Raw genomic sequence first — 21,973 nt, forward strand, 5'->3', positions numbered from 1 at the left:
CACAGGGAGGACGGCTCAGGAAATAGAGGGGGAGGTTGAAGACATGCTGGCTCTGGGGGTGATCCAACCCTCCTCCAGCCCCTGGGCCTCTCCCGTGGTGTTAGTCCCTAAAAAAGATGGGTCTGTTCGGTTTTGTGTAGACTATCGCAAGCTTAATGCCATCACTGTATCGGACGCCTACCCCATGCCCAGGCCTGATGACCTCTTAGACAAGCTGGAGGGAGCCCGTTACCTCACCACCATAGACCTCACCACGGCGTACTGGCAAGTGCCATTGGATGAAGATGCCCAGCTCAAGTTGGCTTTCATCACCCCTGTGGGGCTCTACGAGTTCCTGGTCCTGCCCTTCGGCCTCAAGGGGGCACCCGCTACCTTCCAGCGTCTGGTGGACCAGCTACTGAAAGGGATGGAGAGCTTTGCCCTGGCTTACATGGACAACATTTGCATCTTCAGCCAGACATGGGAGGACCATGTGTCCCAGGTCAAGGAGGTGCTGGACCGACTTCAGAAGGCCGGGCTGACTATCAAGGCAGGGAAGTGCAAGGTGGGGATGGCTGAGGTGACCTACCTGGGCCACAAGATGGGCAGTGGCCGCTTAAAGCCACAGCCAGCTAAAGTGGAAGCTGTCAGAGATTGGCCAACACCCCAAACTAAGAAGCAGGTCCAGGCCTTCATTGGGATGGCGGGGTACTACCGGAGGTTTGTGCCCCACTTTAGCTCCATTGCAACCCCCCTTACAGAGCCATGTAAGAAGGGAAAGCCTGACAAGTTGGTCTGGGCTGAGCAGTGCCAAGAGGCCCTTTGCGCGCTGAAGGAGGCTCTGGTCAGGGGCCCAGCGCTGGCAAATCCAGACTTCGACAAGCCCTTCCTGGTGTTCACTGATGCCTCAGACGTGGGGCTGGGGCCGGTGCTAATGCAGGTGAATGACAAGCGGGAGAAACACCCCATCATGTACCTAAGCAAGAAGCTGCTGCCCCGGGAGCAGAACTACACAGCCATAGAGAAGGAATGTCTGGCCATGGTGTGGGCGCTGGGGAAGCTGCAGCCGTACCTGTTTGGACGGCGTTTCACCATGTACACTGATCACTCACCCCTGACCTGGCTGCATCACATGAAAGGGGCCAACACCAAGCTCCTGCGGTGGAGTCTGCTCCTGCAGGACTACGACATGGAAGTGGTCCATGTCAAGGGGAACAACAACACCACAGCCGATTCCCTGTCACGCAGGGAGGGCCCCGAACTTCCCCAGTCACTGGCTAAGTGACCCTGCTCAGTTCGGTCTGGAAGAGGGAGAGATGTGATGGAGTCGGGGGAGTGCATGTGTGAGACTCAGGCTGGATGTGTGAGACAAACAGAGCAGCTCCCAGAAGCTAAGGATGACCCTGAGGCTATAACCTAGGCTGGCAGGTAACACCTCTGACCTGAACAAAGAGGAGGGAGGAGCTGAGCTGGGTTTGAATCAGAGGTGGCAGTTGGAAGCTGGGGGGAGAAGGAGCTGGAAGGCAGCCAGCCTGGCAAGGGGGAAGCTACACCCCAGAGGGGCACCCCTCAAGGTCCTCTTCCCAGGACGGGTTGGAATGACTGTCTCTGACTGCTGCACTGACTCTTCTGCGAGAAACTGGGCCTTTGTCGCCTAATAAACTTCCTGTTCTACCTGCTGAGCAAGAGTCACTCCTGCCTGCAGATGGGGTGCAGACTCTGCTTGAAGCTTGACAAAAACCAACAGGCAACTGTCATCAGTGCTGATGCACCAACTCTACGCGCAGAAGATGACACGAAGGAGAAGTTCTACGCCCAGCTGGACACAGTTCTGAAAGACATCCCCAAAGAAGCCCAGGTGACTGTCTCGGGGGATTTCAGTGCCAGGGTCGGGATAGATGCAGATCTCTGGCAGACTGCCACTGGGAAAGGAGGAGTCGGCAACCGCAACTCCAGCGGAGCGCTCCTCCTTCCGCAATGTGCGGAACACGAGCTCGTCATCACGAGCCCCCATTCCACCACAGCAACAAATTTCAGACCTCATGGCAACATCCTCGGTCGAAGCACTGGCACCTCACAGACTGTGTCACCCTCTGCGCTCCGGACTGACCTGATGTCCCTCCCACCTGTGCAGTGACTTGTGCTGCTGACGCTGCACTGACCTCTGCCTTACTCGATCCGCGCTGGGGATTACGACCATCACAAAACGGAGAAGTCAGAGGAAAGAGATCTGATGGTGGGGAAAGAACAGGTTAGGAGCTATCTAAAAAAGCTAAATGTACATAAATCCACGGGCCCGGACCTAATTCATCTTAAGGTTCTGAGGGAGTTGGCGTATGTTGTTGACGAGCCCTTGGCTGTTATCTGTGAAAAGTTGTGGAGCTCAGGAGAGATCCTGGATGAATGGAAAAAGGCAAATGTAGTGCCCATCTTTAAAAAAGGGAAGGAGGATGATCCAGGGAACTATAGGCCGGTCAGTCTTACATCAGTCCCTGGAAAAATCATGGAGGGGCTCCTCAAGGAAGTCATTTGAGGCACTCAGAGGATGGGAGAGTGATCAGGAATAGTCAGCATGGATTCATGAAGGGCAGTCATGCCTGACCAGTCTGATTAGCTTCTGATGAGATAACTGGCTCTGTGGATAGGGGAAAATCAATGGATGTGATTTATTTTGACTTTAGCAAAGCTTTTGATACGGTCTCCCACAATATTCTTGTCAGCAAGTTAAAGGAATGTGGATTGGATAAATGGACGGTGAGATGGATAGAAAGCTGGCTAGAAGGTCAGGGCCAGTGGGTAGAGATCAACGGCTTGATGTTGGGACGGTGGCTGGTTTCTAGTGGAGAGCTCCAAGGTTTGGTTCTGGGTCCTGTTCTGTTCAACATATTTATCAATTACCTGGATGAGGGGTTGGATTGCACCCTCAGGAAGTTTACGGATGACACTAAGCTAGGGGGACAGGTAGATATGCTGGAGGGTAGGGACAGGGTCCAGAGTGACTTAGACAAATTGGAGGTCAGGGCTGCAAGAAATCTGATGAGGTTCAATAAGGACAATCGTAGAGTCCTGCACTTGGGCCGGAAGAATCCCAAAGCATTGTTACAGGCTGGGGTCCGACTGGCTCGGTAGTAGTTCTGCAGAAAAGGACCTGGCAGTTGTAGTGGATGAGAAGCTGGACATGAGTCAACAGTGTGCCGTTGTAGCCAAGAAGGCTAATGGCATATTAGGTTGCATCAAGAGGATCGTTGCCAGTAGATCCAGAGAAGTGATTGTTCCTCTTTATTTGGCTTTGGTGAGGCCGCATCTGGAGTACTGTGTCCAGTTCTGGGCCCCCATTGATAGGAAGGATGTGGATGCACTGGAGAGGGTCCAGCGGAGGGCGACCAAAATAATTAGGGGCCTGGAGCATATGACTTATGAAGAAAGGTTGAGGGAATTGGGACTGTTCAGTCTGCAGAAGAGAAGACTGAGGGGGGGGCTTGATAAAAGCCTTCAACTTACTGAAGGGAGGCTGCAAAGAGGCTGGAGAGAGGCTGTTCACAGTGGTCACAGATGGCAGAACACGGAACAATGGTCTCAAGTTGCAGTTGGGAAGGTCCAGGTTGAACATTGGGAAAAACTTTTTCACTAGAAGGGTGTTGAAGCATTGGAATGGTCTACCCAGGGAAGTAGTGGAGTCTCCATCCCTGGAGGTGTTTAAGTCTTGCCTCGACAAAGCCCTGGCTGGGCTGATCTGATGGGTTTGGCCCTGCGTAAAGCTTGATGGCTTTTTTTTGGTCTCTCCTAGCTCTATTGTTCTATGATTCTGTGGGTGTACAAGGCTTGAAGGACCCCATCAGGCAAAGTGGCTTCCAGACAGGATCCAAAGGAAGCTGCCGACAATACACCCTGAAGATGTGGAAGAACACTGGTGCCAACTGAAAAATGCCGACACTGGAGCTTGTGGAGAAACCATCGGCTACCAGACCAGTGAGCATCAGGACTGGGTCGATGAGAACGATGCAGAAATTGAACATTGACTGAGGCAAAAAGGGAAGCCTTTGGGGCCTGGGAAAGTGACTTCAACTGCCTATTGGGAAACCGAGGCAGTGGGCACAGCTTGCCCTCAACTCAAAGATTCCCCTTAAGAGGGAGCTCCATTAACACAACATGGTCCCCAAGTGATCATGGGGGACAACTAAAAAAGAAAGAACAAGGATGGGTGTGGGTGTCAAAGGGCCAAAATGAGGGAACCAGAGGGAGATACTGAGGAGAGAGCCCCGGACTGTGCCCATTGCTCCCTGAAAGTATTGAGGGAACCAGCGGACACTGCCCAGAGGAACTCTGCCCAGATTTGTGAGCGGATGGAAGAACGAAAATAGACCCCACAGTCACAGTCCCCTCCCTCAGCCAGCCTCCTCTCTCTGGTCTTACAGATGGCCAGCTTGGCCGTGGCCAGGAGAAGGGTGACAAGGAGGTCCCATGACTTTGTGGGGCCACGGCGACATCAACTGCATGCTGAAGAGAGAAGCACATGCCGAGGCCAAGGCAGAAGTACAGCATAAAACAAGGACTCTGAAAAACCAGTGGTGGACTGAGAAGGCGCGAGAACTCCAGAATCTTCAGACATCAACAAAAGAAGTTTCTTCAATGCTACCAAAGGTGTTTATGGACCGAGAATCCATGGAATCAAGCCCCCTGAGATCAAAGGATGAACAATACCACCAATGCTGCCTGAGGAGAATCCTAAGTATCTCCTAGGAGGACAGGCGCACGAACACTAGTGTCCTGGAAGAGTCAAACATGGCCAGCATTGCCACCATTATTGTTCATCAACAACTTCGTTGGACTGGTCACATGGTTGGGACATCTGATCAGCGCCTCCCACAACAGATTCTGTTTTCCGAGTTGGTGGAAGGACAGTGGGGCGTTGGGGGCCAGTGGAAGTGATACAAGGACGTGCTGAAGGCCGACATGAAAAAGTGCAGCATCGGTGTCGACACTTGGGAGAACCTTGCTCAAGACCATCCCCAGTGAATGGCAATCCTTGAGGGGGAGGCACAATTTGAGAGTCCCGCTGCTTCCCCATGCCCCTCTGACAGCTACCAACACCTGCCCCTTCTGTGGTAAGATCTGCGGCTCCAGAATTGGGCTAATCAGCCACCAAGAGACGCACGAAGAGGAGGGTGATGTGAAGATGTCCTGCTCGTTATTGAGTGACCACCAAGAAGAAGAAGGGTAGAGCTGTAACGGGAAGGCCTCAACACACATCGCCGACCAGGGTAGCTATTTTCTTACAGGTGGGGAAACTGAGGTGCAGGGCTGGCCGCGACTTGACCAGGATCGCACAGGGAGTCAGTGGCAGAGCCATAAATAGAACCGAGGTGTCCTGACTCCCAGTTCCTCCTGCTGAGCCCACTAGACAGCACTGCTTCCCAGAGCGGGACCTCCCCGGACTCCCTTTGGCTGGGGACCTAAACAGCCCCTGGTGCCAATCTCCATCTGCCCGCTCTTCGGCGCTCTTCCCTGCCAGCGTGCGGTGCCCCTGCGTCCAGGGAGCCGACGTGCAGCTCCGGGGCCTGGCGCAGCCCCCAGCCTGAGGAGGCCACCCGGCGAACAGAGAAGCAGCTCCTTAGGCAGGGCCAGTTGCACACAACTGTGTAAGACGACCATGCTCCCCTGGCACGCTGCAGCAGCACTGAGCCAGGCAGTGTCTGTGGGGGGCCCACGTGCCTAGTGGTTAGAGCTGGGCTGCCTGCGTTCCCCCCCAGGCTCTCTCAGGAGTGTGCAGCGTCTCCTCAGCCCTCGCGCCGCGGTGCTGCTCCCTGGCTGTACAGCAAAGGTGGGCGGCATTGGGGGGCCGGGCCGGGTACAGGTCCCTGTGCTTTCTGCTGTAGCTGCTCCATGGAGCTGAGCTCTGTCGACCTGCCCAGCCCCTCTTCTGTCCCATCCGCCCGGGGAGGCAGCGTCCCAGGCTCCCACCCTCCCGACATAAGCCAGGCTCGGCCCCTCCTGCAGCGCTGAACCCCAGGCAGTGACCCCCAGCGACACCCCCGGCGGGGGGCCTGGTTTCTGATCCCCACAGGCCCCACCCCTGCCCCCCAATCAGGTCCCCCACAAGCCTGCTGGGGCGCTTCTCCGGCCCAGCCCCACTTGGCGTTTCTGGAGCGGCGGGAGAAGGCAGCTGCCCCAGTATAGACAACGTCCCCCCATTGCGCCCCCCCCAGGTCGGAGAAGCCAGAGTGGCTGTAGGGGGGTGTCTGGCCTGGGGCAGCCAAGCCAGGAAGAACTCATGTGTATGGCCCCCCCGATCCCAGACATCTCCCGCTCCCTCTGCACCCCCCTTCCCCCATTGTCCTGGTCCTGTCTCTGGGCCCTCTGCACCCCCTTCCCCCATTGTCCTGGTCCTGTCTCTGGGCCCTCTGCACCCCCTTCCCCCCATTGTCCTGGTCCTGTCTCTGGGCCCTCTGCACCCCCTTCCCCCATTGTCCTGGTCCCGTCTCTGGGCCCTCTGCACCCCCCTTCCCCCCATTGTCCTGGTCCTGTCTCTGGGCCCTCTGCACCCCCTTCCCCCATTGTCCTGGTCCTGTCTCTGGGCCCTCTGCACCCCCCTTCCCCCCATTGTCCTGGTCCTGTCTCTGGGCCCTCTGCACCCCCTTCCCCCATTGTCCTGGTCCCGTCTCTGGGCCCTCTGCACCCCCCTTCCCCCCATTGTCCTGGTCCTGTCTCTGGGCCCTCTGCACCCCCTTCCCCCATTGTCCTGGTCCCGTCTCTGGGCCCTCTGCACCCCCCTTCCCCCCATTGTCCTGGTCCTGTCTCTGGGCCCTCTGCACCCCCTTCCCCCATTGTCCTGGTCCTGTCTCTGGGCCCTCTGCACCCCCCTTCCCCCCATTGTCCTGGTCCTGTCTCTGGGCCCTCTGCACCCCCTTCCCCCATTGTCCTGGTCCCGTCTCTGGGCCCTCTGCACCCCCCTTCCCCCCATTGTCCTGGTCCTGTCTCTGGGCCCTCTGCACCCCCTTCCCCCATTGTCCTGGTCCCGTCTCTGGGCCCTCTGCACCCCCCTTCCCCCCATTGTCCTGGTCCTGTCTCTGGGCCCTCTGCACCCCCTTCCCCCATTGTCCTGGTCCTGTCTCTGGGCCCTTTGCACCCCGCTTCCCCCCATTGTCCTGGTCCTGTCTCTGGGCCCTCTGCACCCCCCTTCCCCCCATTGTCCTGGTCCCGTCTCTGGCCCTCTGCAGCTCTGGGCAGCAGGGGAGGAGGCCCTGGACCAGGTCTCCTGCCGGCCCCAGGACCAGTCCCTTGGGCTGGCAGGTTCGGCTCACACCGGGGGCGGGGGGCAGCAGTTCCCCCTTCCCCACACAGCCCCCAGCTCCCACTGGCTCAGCGTCCCCCAGCTCCCAGCCCTCTGGGCATACCGCCAGCAGGCTCAGGGCACAGCAGCCTTGCGAAGGGTCTGGGCCTGGCCCTTTCCTAGAGGTCTCTTCACATGTGGGAAGGAGCAGGATGTCCCAGGCCGGGTCTGTGCATGGTGCTGCACAGCCAGGACTGCACAGCTGGGCTTGTGCAAGGCGCCGTATGGTCAGCTCTGCGCATGGAGCTGTACGTATGCCGGCAGGAGGAGCTGCAGACCCCAGACTCCCCCAAACCCTGATCAAGGGGCAGCAAAGCTGCAAACGCCTCAGACCCCGGCGCACACAGTGCCCAGCTGACCCCACCCCCCACACCTCCTTGCGCCTCAGCTCGGGCACAGTCAGGCAGCGCCGCAGTTTGCAAGGCCTCCTTCCAAGGGAGCACACGGGGTCATGACACAGGGCAGCGGAGCCGGACTAGCGCACACAAGAGCTGCACTATATGGGCACCGCAAAAATCCTTTTTACCTGCAACCCGCCCCCAGCCTAGCCACAGCCTGAGGCCAAGGAGCTCCCAGGAGAGGGCTGCCAGCTGCCCCAGTGCGCCCGGCCACCAGCCATCCAGTTGGCCGCAGCAGAGCTGCCTGGCTCCACGCGGCTGCCAGAGAGCTGGGACATGTCTGGCTCCTCCGTGGACAGGGGCCAGGGGGGCCCATGTGCCTGTTGGTTGGGAATCCAGGGGGTGGGCATGAAGCTCTGGTTCTGCGGCCAATGGGAGCTACAGAGCCAGCATGGGGGCGGCACCTGCAGGCAGGGCAGCACACTGAGCCTGGCTGGCTGCCACTTCACAGGAGCCACATGCAATCCCTTGGTCTCTGCTGGGGCAGCTGCTAAGAGACTGCCTGAGTCAGCACCCGCTGCCTCCCCTGCAACTGCACCAGCCGGAGCTGCCCAGGGCCTGCACCATGGATCCCTCCCGTGCCCCAACCCCTGCCCCAGCTCGGTACCCCCCTGCCCCCAAGCTCCCTCCCACAGCCCGCACCCCAGCTGAGCCCCCTCCTGCATCCCAACCCTCTCACCTGGCCCCACCCCACAGCCTGCACCCCCAGGGGGCAGCAATCACCCCTCCACCTCAACCTCTTGTCCCAGCCTGGAGCCCCTCCCAGCCACCAAACGCCCACAGGCACCAACTTCCCCTTCACAGTCTCATAGACTCCTAGGGCTGGAGGGACCTCAGCAGGGCATCAAGTCCAGCCCCCTGCCTAAAGCAGGATCAACCCCAACAAAACCACCCCAGCCAGGACTTTGTCAAGCCGGGACATAAAAACCTCCAGGGATGGAGATTCCACCACCTCTCTCAGTAACACATTCCAGTGCTTCACCACCCTCCCGGGGAAAGAGTTTGTCCTAATATCCAACCTTTAAAGAAGTCTTACTGAAGGCACAGGAACAAACCATCCCGATGTGCAGTAAGAAAGACAAATATGGTGGGCAACCAGCTTGGCTTACCAGGGAAATCCTTGGCAGCTTGAACTCAAAAAGGGTGCATATAAGAAGTGAAAATTTGGACAGAGGACTAAGGACTATGAATATATACGGCTGCAGAATGGCGGGAGTAATCAGGAAAGCGAAAGCACAAGTGGAACTGCAGCTGGCAAGGCACATGAAGGGTAACAAGAAGGCTATGGGGGGGGGTTCCCCAGGGCTCAGTGCCTGCAATGGGGGCTGGGTTCCCCAGGGCTCAGTGCCTGCAATGGGGCTGGGTTTCCGCAGGGCTCGGTGCCGCAATGGGGGCTGGGCTCCCCAGGGCGTGGTCCCTGCAATGGGGGGTGGGTTCCCCAGGGCTCAGTGCCTGCAATGGGGGCTGGGCTCCTCAGGGCTCGGTGTCTGCAATGGGGGCTGGGTTTCCCAGGGATTGGTGCCTGCAATGGGGGCTGGGCTCCCCAGGGCTTGGTCCCTGCAAAGGGGGGTGGGTTCCCAAGGGTTTGGTGCCTGCAACAGGGGGTGGGCTCCCCAAGGCTTGGTTCCCCAGGGCTTGGTGCCTGCAATGGGGGCTGGGTTCCCCAGGGCTTGGTGCCTGCAATGGGGGCTGGGTTCCCCAGGGCTTGGTGCCTGCAATGCGGGGGTGGGTTCCCCAGGGCTCGGTGCCTGCAATAGGGGGTGGGTTCCCCAGGGCTTGGTGCCTGCAATGGGGCTGGGTTCCCCAGGGCTTGGTGCCTGCAATGGGGGCTGGGTTCCCCAGGGCTTGGTGCCTGCAATGCGGGGGTGGGTTCCCCAGGGCTCGGTGCCTGCAATAGGGGGTGGGTTCCTCAGGGCTTGGTGCCTGCAATGGGGGTGGGTTCCCCAGGGCTTGGTGCCTGCAGTGGGGGGGTGGGTTCCCCAGGGCTCGGACCCTGGGCAGGAGTTTGCTTTTGTCTTCTGGAGGAGAGCGCCCAGCAGAAGGGCCTTGGAACCCGTCCGCTTCCAAGTGGCGTGGGACCATCCCAGCTCCCCCTGCTGGAGTGCCCAGCGCCTCCTCACAGGGTCACCTCGCACAGACCTCGCTGACCTGCGATGCTGCTAAGTCATCCCAGCCAGGACCTTGTCCAGCTGGGACTTAAAAACCTCAAGGGATGGAGAATCCACCACCCCTCTAGGCAACACATTCCAGTGCTTCACCACCCGCCTGGTGAAGTAGTTTTTCCTAATATCTAACCTACACCTCTCCCTCTTCAACTTCAGACCATTGCTCCTTGTTCTGCCATCTGACACCACTGAGAACAGTTTCTCACCCTCCTCTTTAGAGCTCCCCTTCAGGAAGTTGAAGGCTGCTATTAAATCATTCCTAAGTCTTCTCTTCTGTAAACTAAACAAGCCCAAATCCCTCAGCCTCTCCTCATAGGTCTTGTGCTCCAACCCATTAATCATTTTTGTTGCCCTTCGCTGAACCTGCTCCGGCAAATCCACATCCTTTTTACACTGGGGGCCCAGAATTAGATGCCGTACTCCAGATGTGGCCTCACTAGTGCTGAATAGAGGGGGAATAATAACTTCTCTAGATCTGCTCGAAATGCTCCTCCTAACGCACCCTAATATGCCGTTAGCCTTCTTGGCTACAAGGGCACACTGTTTACTCATATCCAGCCTTTCATCCACCATAACCCCTAGGTCCCTTTCCATCGTACTGCTGCTGAGCCAGTCGGTCCCCAGCTTGTAACAATGTTTGGGATTCTTCCGCCCCAGGTGCAGAACTCTGCACTTCTCCTTATTGAACCGCATCAGATTTCTTTTGGCCCAGTCCTCCAAGTTATTCAGGTCACTCTGGATTCTCTCTCTGCCCTCCAACATATCTACCTCCCCCACTAGTTTTGTGTCATCCGCAAACTTGCTGAGGGTGCAATCCAGTCCCTCATCCAGCTGAACAACACCGACCCCAGAACCGACCCTTGCGGCACTCTGCTTGAAACAGGCCGCCATCCAGATACTGAGCCATTGACCACTACGCGTTGGGCCCGACCATCAAGCCAGCTTTCTATCCATCTTATAGTCCAGGGATCCAATCCATACTTCCTTAACTTATGGGCAAGGAAGTTGTGGGAGACCGTATCAAAAGCTTTCCTGAAGTCAAGGTACATCACATCCACAACATTGTAGCTTATAACTATAGGGCCAAGCCCCTCAGGTAACTGGCTCAACCAATACCCCCCTGCTCCCCCACCAAGCAGGACAGGGGAGCAGCCCCAGAGGGGCAATGGTATTGGCACCACTGGCATGGGCTGGGCCAGCCTGTCAGGCGCTGTCTGATCCACGGTCACAGCTCCGGCTGCAGCACATGGCCAGCCAGGAGAGAGGCTCCAGATCCCACCCCCGCCCTGCCCCACCCCGCTGCTGGCCGGGAGCTGGGATCAGAGCAGAGCCCCAGGCTCCGGCCAGTGTCCTGGAGAGAGGCGGGAGGAGGGGCAGGGCCACGGGAAGGAACCACTTGTCTGCCCCTCCCCCTGCAGTGCTACACTCCCCGGGGGTCTCATCTGCAGGGGTTACGCTCTGGCCCCGTAATCGAGTAACGTGGGGGGGCAGATATCCCCTCCTGCCCCTTGCCCCACCCTCGAGTAACACGGAGGGACCCCTCTGCAGTGGCTGCCTTGTCCCCAGGCGGGGCCAGGCGGTGAGGGGGGCATCATGGCAGCCCCCCAGGTCTGATGGGGGCGCAGGGTGCAGGTCCCTCTGCAGAGAAGCTGACCAGAGCAGGCCAGCGGGCTGTGGTCAGGCCCCCCAGGACAGGGCAGGGCACCAGGCTGGCAGGGGGACAGGGGGCAGAGCCCTATGGAGGGAGCAGGCCAGTGGGGGGACAGGGGACAGAGCCCTATTGGGGGAGAGCACGCTGGCAGGGAGGGGGCAGAGCCCTTTGGTGGGGGAGCAGGCCGGCAGGTGGGGGGGGCAGAGCCCTATGCGGGGGAGCAGGCCAGCAGGCGGGGGGCAGAGCCCTATGGGGGGGAGCAGGCCAGCAGGTGGGGGGCAGAGCCCTATGTGGTGGGGGGCAGGTCGGCAGGCGGTGGGGAGGCAGAGCCCTATGGTGGGGGGAGGAGACTGGCAGGTGGAGGGCAGAGCCCAATGGGGGGAAGCAGGCCGGTAGGCAGGAAGCACAGCCCTATGGGGGAGCAGGCTGGCAGGTGGGGGGCAGAGCCCTATGGGGAGGAGCAGGCTGGCAGCCGGGGGGCAGAGCCCTATTGGGGGGAGCGGGTCAGCAGGCGGGGGGCAGAGCCCTGTGGGGGGAAGTGGGTCAGCAGGCGGGGGGCAGAGCCCTATGGGGGGGAGCAGGCCAGCAGGTGGGGGGCAAAGCCCTATGGGGGGGAGGTCGGCAGGCAGGGGGCAGAGCCGTATGGGGGAAAGCAGGCTTGCAGGCGGGGGGCAGAGCCCTGTGGGGGGAAGTGGGTCAGCAGGCGGGGGGCAGAGCCCTGTGGGGGGAAGTGGGTCAGCAGGCGGGGGGCAGAGCCCTATGGGGGGGAGCAGGCCAGCAGGTGGGGGGCAAAGCCCTATGGGGGGGAGGTCGGCAGGCAGGGGGCAGAGCCGTATGGGGGAGAGCAGGCTTGCAGGCGGGGGGCAGAGCCCTGTGGGGGGAAGTGGGTCAGCAGGCGGGGGGCAGAGCCCTATGGGGGGAGGTCGGCAGGCAGGGGGCACAGCCGTATGGGGGAGAGCAGGCTTGCAGGCGGGGGCCAGAGCCCTGTGGGGGGAAGTGTGTCAGCAGGCGGGGGGCACAGCCGTATGGGGGAGAGCAGGCTTGCAGGCGGGGGCCAGACCCCTGTGGGGGGGAGCAGGCCAGCAGGTGGGGGGCAAAGCCCTATGGGGGGGAGGTCGGCAGGCAGGGGGCAGAGCCGTATGGGGGAGAGCAGGCTTGCAGGCGGGGGGCAGAGCCCTGTGGGAGGAAGTGGGTCAGCAGGCGGGGGGCAGAGCCCTGTGGGGGAGCAGGCCAGCAGGTGGGGGGCAAAGCCCTATGGGGGGAGGTCGGCAGGCAGGGGGCACAGCCGTATGTGGGAGAGCAGGCTTGCAGGCGGGGGCCAGAGCCCTGTGGGGGGAAGTGGGTCAGCAGGCGGGGGGCAGAGCCCTATGGGGGGAGGTCGGCAGGCAGGGGGCACAGCCGTATGGGGGAGAGCAGGCTTGCAGGCGGGGGCCAGAGCCCTGTGGGGGGAAGTGTGTCAGCAGGCGGGGGGCACAGCCGTATGGGGGAGAGCAGGCTTGCAGGCGGGGGCCAGACCCCTGTGGGGGGGAGCAGGCCAGCAGGCGGGGGGCAGAGCCCTATGGGGGGAGGTCGGCAGGCAGGGGGCACAGCCGTATGGGGGAGAGCAGGCTTGCAGGCGGGGGCCAGAGCCCTGTGGGGGGAAGTGTGTCAGCAGGCGGGGGGCACAGCCGTATGGGGGAGAGCAGGCTTGCAGGCGGGGGCCAGACCCCTGTGGGGGGGAGCAGGCCGGCAGGTGGGGGGCAAAGCCCTATGGGGGGAGGTCGGCAGGCAGGGGGCACAGCCGTATGTGGGAGAGCAGGCTTGCAGGCGGGGGGCAGAGCCCTGTGGGGGGAAGTGGGTCGGCAGGCGGGGGGCAGAGCCCTATGGGGGAGCAGGCTGGCAGGGGGGCAGCGCGGGGGCCCCAGCGGGCGGCTCTGTCCGTAAGTGGGCGTTTGTCTGGCAGCCCGACCCGGCACCCCCCCGTCTTTGATTTGTGGAGCCCCCCCGCAGGAGCAGGCGCTGGTTTCAATTATTCCCCGAAAGGCAGCGAGGCCTCTCCTGCAGCAGCCTGGGCTGCGCCGCCTCCCAGCAGCTTAAGTTACAGGAAAGCCGAGCCGGGAGGCCGGGGGAAGCAGAGTTAGGAGGGAAAGCTGGGGGGGAGGGGACCCTGAACACAAGGGGGAACCAGCCAGCACAGCCCGGGCTGCAGCCAGTGCCCTGGGGCTGGGGCCACACTGGGGGCGCAGGGCTGGGCTGACCCACCCCAATGCAGGGGCTGGGAACGGCCTCCCCAGGCAATAGCGGGAACCGTGCTCGCCGGTGCCACGCAGCCCTGGGCAGAGCAGGTCGGCCCTGCCCCCCAGACAGCAGCAGCCCAGGCCCCAGGCAGCCCCTGCCCAGGAGGGCCCGTCTGGGGCAGGGCGCCCTCCAGTCCCTGCCAGCCCCCGGAGAGCCCTGCCGTGGCACACACCGGGCAGCCCTCGGGCTCTCCCAGCGGCCCAGCCACAGCTCCCTTGCCAGGTCTTCCTGCCCCACCCAAGCTCAGGGCCCTTTGTGCGCCGCTGCTGTGGGAACAACTCCTGTGCCAGCACTGACTGTCCGGCGCTGGCTGTGCCCAGCTCCTGCCAGCTTCTCTAGCCACTGCACGGGCACAGCCTGGCCGCTGCGGTCTGTTTGTACCGCCCTGGCGCAGAGCGGCTCCTTGCAAGGCAGCCTGGGACCATCCGCCATGTCGGCATAACGAAGAGGAAGCAATTCCCAAGCCCCAGCTATGACGAGTTTCCCACTCGTCTGCAACATCCAACACCAGCTGGCCCAGCACAGGCCGGAGCCCGGCCCCAGTGGCACGGCACATGCTCCGGGGCTGACGCCCTCGGCCTGCCGGGCTGTGCATTGGCTCTCTAACACCAAGGACTTGGCGGCTTTCGCTCCCAGGACTCCGGTCGCTGCATGCTGCAGACCGCAGTAACACCGGCCACTCGGCATGGAGCAGAGATCACAGCTGCGCTCGGCAGCAGGCGCCTGTGGCCAAGGGCTGACATGCCAGTGCTGGGCTGACGGGCCTGGAGGGGGAAGGCCTCGGAGCTGCCCACCTGTGTGTCATAGACGCTATAAGCAGGGATTCTCCTTTAACTCAAGTGGCTGGGGACTGAACGCTGGCAGCAGGCGCATTCCCCACTGCTGCTGTGCACTGGGGGGAGCACAGGCCTGGCACAGGGGCTGCGAAGCGGGCCTGAGACTCCGGGATAAAGGAGCACTGGCTGGATGGGCCAGGGCGTCTGGCGGGAGACACAGCACCTGGCTGCAGCTCCCAGCTCTGGGTGACCCTGAGCACTGCAGACAGGGCAGCTCAGCACACCCGCCTGGGGCCAGAAGAGCTCAGCCCCCAGGAGGGTCGGTTGGGGGAGGGGTGTGTGTGAGAGATAGAGAGACAAGGCCAAAGTGTTCCGTGTGTGTGTGAGTGTGAGTGTGAGTGTGTGTGAGAGAGAGACAGAGAAGGCCAAAGTGCTCCTCAGAAGGGTCGGCTGGGGGAGGCGCCAGGGCCCTTGGGAGGCTCTTCCGGCTGGTCCAGGCCCCAGAGCCCTGGGGGAGGCGAGAGGAACCCAGCACCCTGCGATGACACCACACTTGGCCCTAGACCTGCCATGGGGCGCTGGCTGGAAGCTGACACCCCTCCAAGGTGAGTCCTGGGCAAGGCCCAGCAAGGGGGCAGGGTGGGGAAGTCGGCTCTGGCCAGGGCTGGGCTAACCCAAACCACCCCCACGCCAGAGCAGGGCCCCCCAAGGGTGCGTGGCCAGCGAGTGGGGCTCCCACTGGGGCTGCCCGGGAGGAAGGGCCGGGACCTGGCTTTGTTGGGGGAGAGGGACAACTCACCATTGAAGAGAGTCTTAAAGAGACAGGGTCCCATTTCGGGGGTGCTGGGGGTCACTACCTGTTTGACAGGAAGTGAGGCCCAGGGAAAAGGGGGGCTGGAGAATTTGGCGCATGCCTGTTTACACATCTCCTTTCCCCCATCCCTCAGCTCAGCTGCAGACAGCCCTGGGGCAGCCAGGAGCAGCCAGGCCTGGCCCTGTGCGCCAGCCAGGATCAGGCCTTACCGAGCGCGCAGCTCAGCCGGACTCGCCCAACACCTTGTGAGTAGCTTTCCCCTGGTCGCCCACAGCTGCAAGTCAGGCACGTGCCCCGGCTGTGCCGAACCAGGGCTGACTGCCAGATCCTGCCACAGCCCAGCACGCTGGGCAGGGCCGGGCCAAGCCAGGGGCTGGAACTTTGCAAGGACAGTTGTGAGTGAAGATCTGTCACCCAGAGCCCGGTCCTCACCGTTCCCAGTTGGGTTAGCGGGAGCTGCAGCTCGGGAGCACAGCACAGTCAGGGGATTGGCCCGAAGGTCCAGGGGGAGACAGCCGCAGGCTGGGACCCCAACTGCAGTGGAGAGGGGCTGAAAGCTGTGCCTCAGTGTGCATGAGCATGTCAGTGTGGCCCCATGTGTGCTTGTGTCAGTGTACCTGTGTGTGCACGTCTGAGTGTGCCCCCATACACATAGCAGAGTATGTCCCTGTGTACGCAAGTACCCCTCGTGTGTGGGTGTGTCAGTGTGCTCACGTTTGCGTGTCACAGCATGCCCCTCATGTGCACGTCAGAGGGTGCCCCATGTGTGGGTGTGTCAGTGTCCCCGTGTGTGCACACGTCCGAGTGTGTCCCTCGTGTGGGTGTGTAGGAGTGTGCCCCCATGCACATGTTGGAGTGTGCCCCCAGCGTGTGGGTGTGTCAGAGTGTGTCCCCAGTGTGCACGTGTCAGTGTGTCCCCCATGCACGTCCGAGTGTGTCCCCCGTGTGTGCACATGTCCGAGTGCGTCCCCCATGTGTGCACATGTCCGAGTGCATCCCCATGTGGGTGTGTAAGTGTGCCCCATGCACATGTCCGAGTGTGTCCCCCACATGTGGGTGTGTAGGAGTGTGCCCCCATGCACATCGGAGTGTGTCCCCCATGTGTGCACATGTCCGAGTGTGTCCCCTGTGTGTGGGTGTGTAAGAGGAGTGTGCCCCTGCGTGTGCACATGTCCGAGTGTGTCCCCCGTGTGGGTGTGTAGGAGTGTGCCCCCATGCACATGCCGAAGTGTGTCCCCCATGCGTGCACACGTCCGAGTCTGCCCCCCGTGTGTGGGTGTGTAAGAGGAGTGTGCCCCCATGCACATGCCGGAGTGTGCCCCCGTGTGCACGCGTGTCGGAGCGTGCCGGGGCGGAGGAGGGGCACCCCCAGCCCAGCTGCCGGCCGGTCGCCCCTTTAACGCGGCCGCGGCGAGGGGCGGCCCCGGGCAGCTGCTCCCCGGCCCCCCGCGCCGCGCCGGCCAATCCCGCCCCCGGGGCCGGGCCCGGCCGCTCACTGCGATTGGCCGCCGGCCGTTTTGGGCCGGGGCCGGGCCGCGGGCCGGGGCTCCCCGGGGGGGGGCGGGGAGGGGGCGGGCGCCGGGGCGGGCCGGGCTGGATTCTGCGCGCTCGGGGCCGGGGGCCCCTCGAAAGCGGCTAATTGGGCCGGCGGGGGCCGGAGGCGCACAAAGGCGGGAGCGGCCGTCCCGGGACTCGGCTGCGGGCTGCACCATGCGCCCGTCCGGCGCCGCGCCCCGCCTGGCCCCGCTGCCGCTGCCGCTGCTGCTGCTCCTGCTGGGCCCGGGCCGGGCGCGGGGCGAGAAGGGCCTGTCGGTGCCGGAGCACGGCTTCTGCCAGCCCATCTCCATCCCGCTGTGCACCGACATCGCCTACAACCAGACCATCCTGCCCAACCTGCTGGGCCACACGAGCCAGGAGGACGCGGGGCTGGAGGTGCACCAGTTCTACCCGCTGGTGAAGGTGCAGTGCTCGCCCGAGCTGCGCTTCTTCCTGTGCTCCATGTACGCGCCCGTCTGCACGGTGCTGGAGCAGGCCATCCCGCCCTGCCGCGCCATCTGCGAGCGGGCGCGCCAGGGCTGCGAGGCGCTCATGAACAAGTTCGGCTTCCAGTGGCCCGAGCGGCTGCGCTGCGAGCACTTCCCGCGCCACGGCGCCGAGCAGATCTGCGTGGGCCAGAACCACTCGGAGGAGGGCGGCGCCGCGCCCGGGCTGCTCACCAGCGCCGCGCCCCGCGCCGGCCCGGGCACGCCGGCCGCGCCGCCGCGCTACGCCAGCCCCGAGCGGCCCTTCCACTGCCCGCGGGCGCTGCAGGTGCCCAGCTACCTCAACTACCAGTTCCTGGGCGAGAAGGACTGCGGCGCGCCCTGCGAGCCCGCCCGCGGCGACGGCCACATGTTCTTCAGCCAGGAGGAGGTGCGCTTCGCCCGCCTCTGGATCCTGGTCTGGTCCGTGCTCTGCTGCGCCTCCACCTTCTTCACCGTCGCCACCTACCTGGTGGACACGCAGCGGTTCCGCTACCCCGAGCGGCCCATCATCTTCCTCTCGGGCTGCTACACCATGGTCTCGGTGGCCTACATGGCCGGCTTCGTGCTGCAGGAGCGGGTGGCCTGCAACGAGCGCTTCGCTGAGGACGGCTACCGCACGGTGGTGCAGGGCACCAAGAAGGAGGGCTGCACCATCCTCTTCATGATGCTCTACTTCTTCAGCATGGCCAGCTCCATCTGGTGGGTCATCCTCTCGCTCACCTGGTTCCTGGCCGCCGGCATGAAGTGGGGCCACGAGGCCATCGAGGCCAACTCGCAGTACTTCCACCTGGCTGCCTGGGCCGTGCCGGCCGTCAAGACCATCACCATCCTGGCGCTGGGCCAGGTGGACGGCGACGTGCTGAGCGGCGTCTGCTTCGTGGGCCTCCACGGCCTGGACCCGCTGCGCGGCTTCGTGCTGGCCCCCCTCTTCGTCTACCTGTTCATCGGCACCTCCTTCCTGCTGGCCGGCTTCGTCTCGCTCTTCCGCATCCGCACCATCATGAAACACGGCGGCACCAAGACCGAGAAGCTGGAGCGGCTCATGGTGCGCATCGGCGTCTTCAGCGTGCTCTACACTGTGCCCGCCACCATCGTCCTGGCTTGCTACTTCTACGAGCAGGCCTTCCGCGAGCACTGGCAGCGCAGCTGGGTGAGCCAGCACTGCCGCAGCCTGGCCATCCCCTGCCCGCCTCACTACGCGCCCCGCATGAGCCCCGACTTCACCGTCTACATGATCAAGTACCTCATGACCCTCATTGTGGGCATCACCTCTGGCTTCTGGATCTGGTCCGGCAAGACGCTGCAGTCCTGGCGCAAGTTCTACGCCCGCCTGGCCCGCAGCCGCCACGGTGAGACCACGGTGTGAGTGCCAGCCGGGCCGGGCTGGGCATCCCAACCAAACACTTCTCTCCTCCTCCTCCTCCAACCAGTGAGCCCCTGACTTTCGGCCACCTCTGGGGGCCTCTTAGCCCAATTAATGCCTTGTAATTACACCTGTAAATAGCCTTTGTAAATGGAGTTATATATTTCTATTTAAAAACATGCAGGGACGGGGTCCCCCCCATTAGCTTGCCTCTTGTTTTGGTACTAAAGAGCTGAGGGGGTCCCTCTGCTTGGCTCCCCCCCAGCTTTGGTACTGAAGGGCCGGGGCTCCCCCGAACTCCCCCCAGCTTTGGTACCGAAGGGCCGGGGTGTTCCCCCCTCTTTCTGCCTTGGTGCTCGCTCCCCAAACTGGAGCGTGGAGCCGGCGTGACTGTGTGCCCTGGCTGCAGGGGGACGTGTTCCGTAATGGCTGCAGAGCAGGGAGTTGTGCTCTGTGGCAGGCAGACCCAGATGCCTAAGCCCAAACCCAGCACCCACCTCGGGAGCTTTACCAAGAAACTTTGTTTTTTATCAAAAGAGCCTTGCGTGGGGAGGGGGTCGCCCCCTCTCTGATCCCAGCCGCAGACCTGAGCTGGGGTGGACTGGCTCAGAGGAGCCCCTGGGGCTTTGGCTGAACCTCCTGCCGGAGCCCAACTGGAGACTGCCACACAGGGCAGGCGGGATGGACTCCTGAAGAAAACACCCCTCGGCCAGCCCTTGCCAGAACCCCTCTCAACCAGCCGCACCTCCCTTCCTGCCCTGGCATTGTGTGGGTGTCTGTCCCCCAAGGCTGGAGGCAGAAGGGTCTTTCTAAACTCTGCGCCTCAGCCGGCTGTCTGCCCTTTGCAGGGAGTTGAAAAGGGCCCTGCTTCAGGGGGCTGTTCCTAGCTCAAAGCTGTAACCCACATTATGAAACTTTAGCAGCTGACAGCCGAGCTGTTTGGCGTGGGCTCGTTCATGCAGGTAGGCAGCATTTTAAGCAATAAGAGGGGCTGGGAAGATTATTTTTGTACTTACTTGGGGGTGAGGGAAGGGGAATTGAGCTCATCAGAAATGGCAGCTTGCAGCAAAAGAAAAAAAAAGTGGGGGGGGGGTCACTGTGCCAGTGTTCAGTTTTCTGGAACAGTAGATCTGAAAACTCCCAGCAAGTTTGACAGAATTATTTTTCTGTGAAATCAAGGTGAAGACTCTCTTGTAATTCTGCCATTTGGGCCCTGCTGTGGTGGGGAAGTCCTGTTGCTGACTTGTCAGTCGCTCCTCTTCCAGCTTCGAGCTTTTAATTAAATTTCCAGGTTTGCCAACAGGTTGGTTTTTTTTTTTTTTTTGTGTTTACAGTTTAAAAAAAATTTTTTTTTCTGTGTCCTGCGGCACAAACCGTGAACCAGGGAGGAGAATATTGACAAGTTGGTTTGTAAAATGGCTAACATTCTGCCGCTGTGTACTTCAAACTTCCCTTCATAACTGCAGTGTTAAAAAAGAGGAAAACACCAGAATTATAACTTCTAGTCCCTGTCCCCAATGAACACTCCTGCCAGTGATTCTGTAGGTGGTGAAACAATATAACAACTCTAGCTATAGAATCACAGATGACAAATTTGTTATCCATTTGTAAGGTTTTGAATTCTCTACCTTTTATGTGGTATTTAAAGGCGAGGCGCTTGCATGGATTTCTTTGCCACCACATCAAGTATATTCTTGGCTGACAGCTTCTGTGAGTTTCAAAGCAGAATAGGGGTGCAGAACGTTAGAGTGTAATCAGAAGAAGTTGTAGCCGGTGCGACCAACCAGTTACAGCAAACAAGCCACGTTATTCTGAAAATATATCTATTGTTCAGGCTAATTAGCTACACTCAACTGGTCAAATAGTCGCACGTGGCTAGTGTGTCAGACACCCTGGCTAATGCCTTGTAGTGGTATGAGAAATAGTTGTACAAAATTCCTTACCTTGGGGGGATTAAAAAAAATCCCAGCCCAGAAATGCCAGAAATAATCAGCTCCCAATTTGAAATCTCCTTTCAGAGCTCTGGTTTGATCAAAATCAAAGGGAAATGTCCGTCCGGCCCCACAATTCAGTGTCTTCCCAGTAAATGAAATCGGCTCTCAAAAGAGCTTTAATCTAGGAATAATGTGCGTGTCCTGGTTGTTTCCTGCAGCTTGCCAAAAACCAACTAGAAAATGCCACCGCTTGCCGGTAATTATTATGGAGTGGGGCAGAAGCCCCTGGGTAAAGCGGCAGAGAGTTGGGGAGGGGGACAGAGTGACATGAGTTCTGCAGATTGTCTCAGTTACAGCTGGGGGGGGCAGGAAATCCACCCCTTGAATTGGGTTAATTTTAGGGTCTGGTATTGTTTTTGCCCCCCTTGATGAGATTGGAAAATGGCGCAGACAAGCTGGCTCTGGCGTTTTAAAACGGTAATGAGTCAGTAGCCTCTTGCTTGCCTGCTGCTGCCTCGCCTGCCTACTGCCCTATGTGTCTCCCAGTCCCTTACATCTGGGGTAGGGTTGTAACAGTTTTAATTAAGTGTCAGGGGTAGGCGTGTGAGTCTGTATCAGCAAAAACACCGAGAAGTCCTGGGGCACCGTACAGACGAAACAGTTTTGGAGCGTAAGCTTTCGTGGGCAAAGACCTGCTTTGTCATCTGTTTGTCTATAAGGTGCCCCAGGACTTCTCGTTATTTTTAATCACAGTGGCTTTGATTTGCTGGTGTCCCTCCCCTGAAGGGGTGACTGCCCAGGGAGATGGGGGGCACAAAAGGGGCGACTGTGAGGGTTCAAAGTTACCACTCTTGATTTTCATTTTCAACTTATTTAGCTTGGCCCCCCTGCCCTCAGCACTGTGGGGAGGAGTGCAGAGCCGGGGGAGCCCAGCCTGAGGGGGAAGCTGTGAACATGGCCTGGATCAAACCAGGCCTGCTCGCCGAAGGAGGAGACGCTCCCATGGCCTCTGGCGTGTGCCTGGGCTGCCCCGCCGGGAGCGGGGTCTCTCTTGGGGACCCTGCAGCAGGGGCTGGACTTGCCTCCCGACGCTGTGCGAGCAGCTCTCTCCTGGAGCCCCGTGCCTCCAGCCCTTGCCCGAGAGCCGGGCTCCTGAGCGCTCAGGAGCTAGCGTCAGAGCGGTAGCCGTGTCAGTCTGTCTCTTCACAAAGCAGAATGGGGAGCCTCTCCGGGGTTTCCCCCAGGCCCCCCCAAAGCAGCTG

General features: G+C 60.9%; 1 protein-coding gene across 1 annotated transcript; it reads left to right on the forward strand.

Moving 5' to 3' along the window:
• Positions 1-16,987: 16,987 nt before the first annotated feature.
• Positions 16,988-20,101, forward strand: FZD2 (frizzled class receptor 2). Its single transcript, XM_074979110.1, has one exon. It carries the CDS (start codon positions 17,101-17,103, stop codon positions 18,778-18,780), a length of 1,680 nt encoding a protein of 559 aa, XP_074835211.1. The 5' UTR covers positions 16,988-17,100; the 3' UTR covers positions 18,781-20,101.
• Positions 20,102-21,973: the final 1,872 nt, after the last annotated feature.

Source organism: Carettochelys insculpta, chromosome 28, assembly GCF_033958435.1.
Source record: "Carettochelys insculpta isolate YL-2023 chromosome 28, ASM3395843v1, whole genome shotgun sequence".
In the NCBI taxonomy this organism is placed as follows: domain Eukaryota; kingdom Metazoa; phylum Chordata; order Testudines; family Carettochelyidae; genus Carettochelys; species Carettochelys insculpta.

Excerpts from the sequence above, each read along its gene's own strand:
- FZD2 (XM_074979110.1), top strand. The coding sequence starts at position 17,101 with ATGCGCCCGTCCGGCGCCGCGCCCCGCCTGGCCCCGCTGCCGCTGCCG.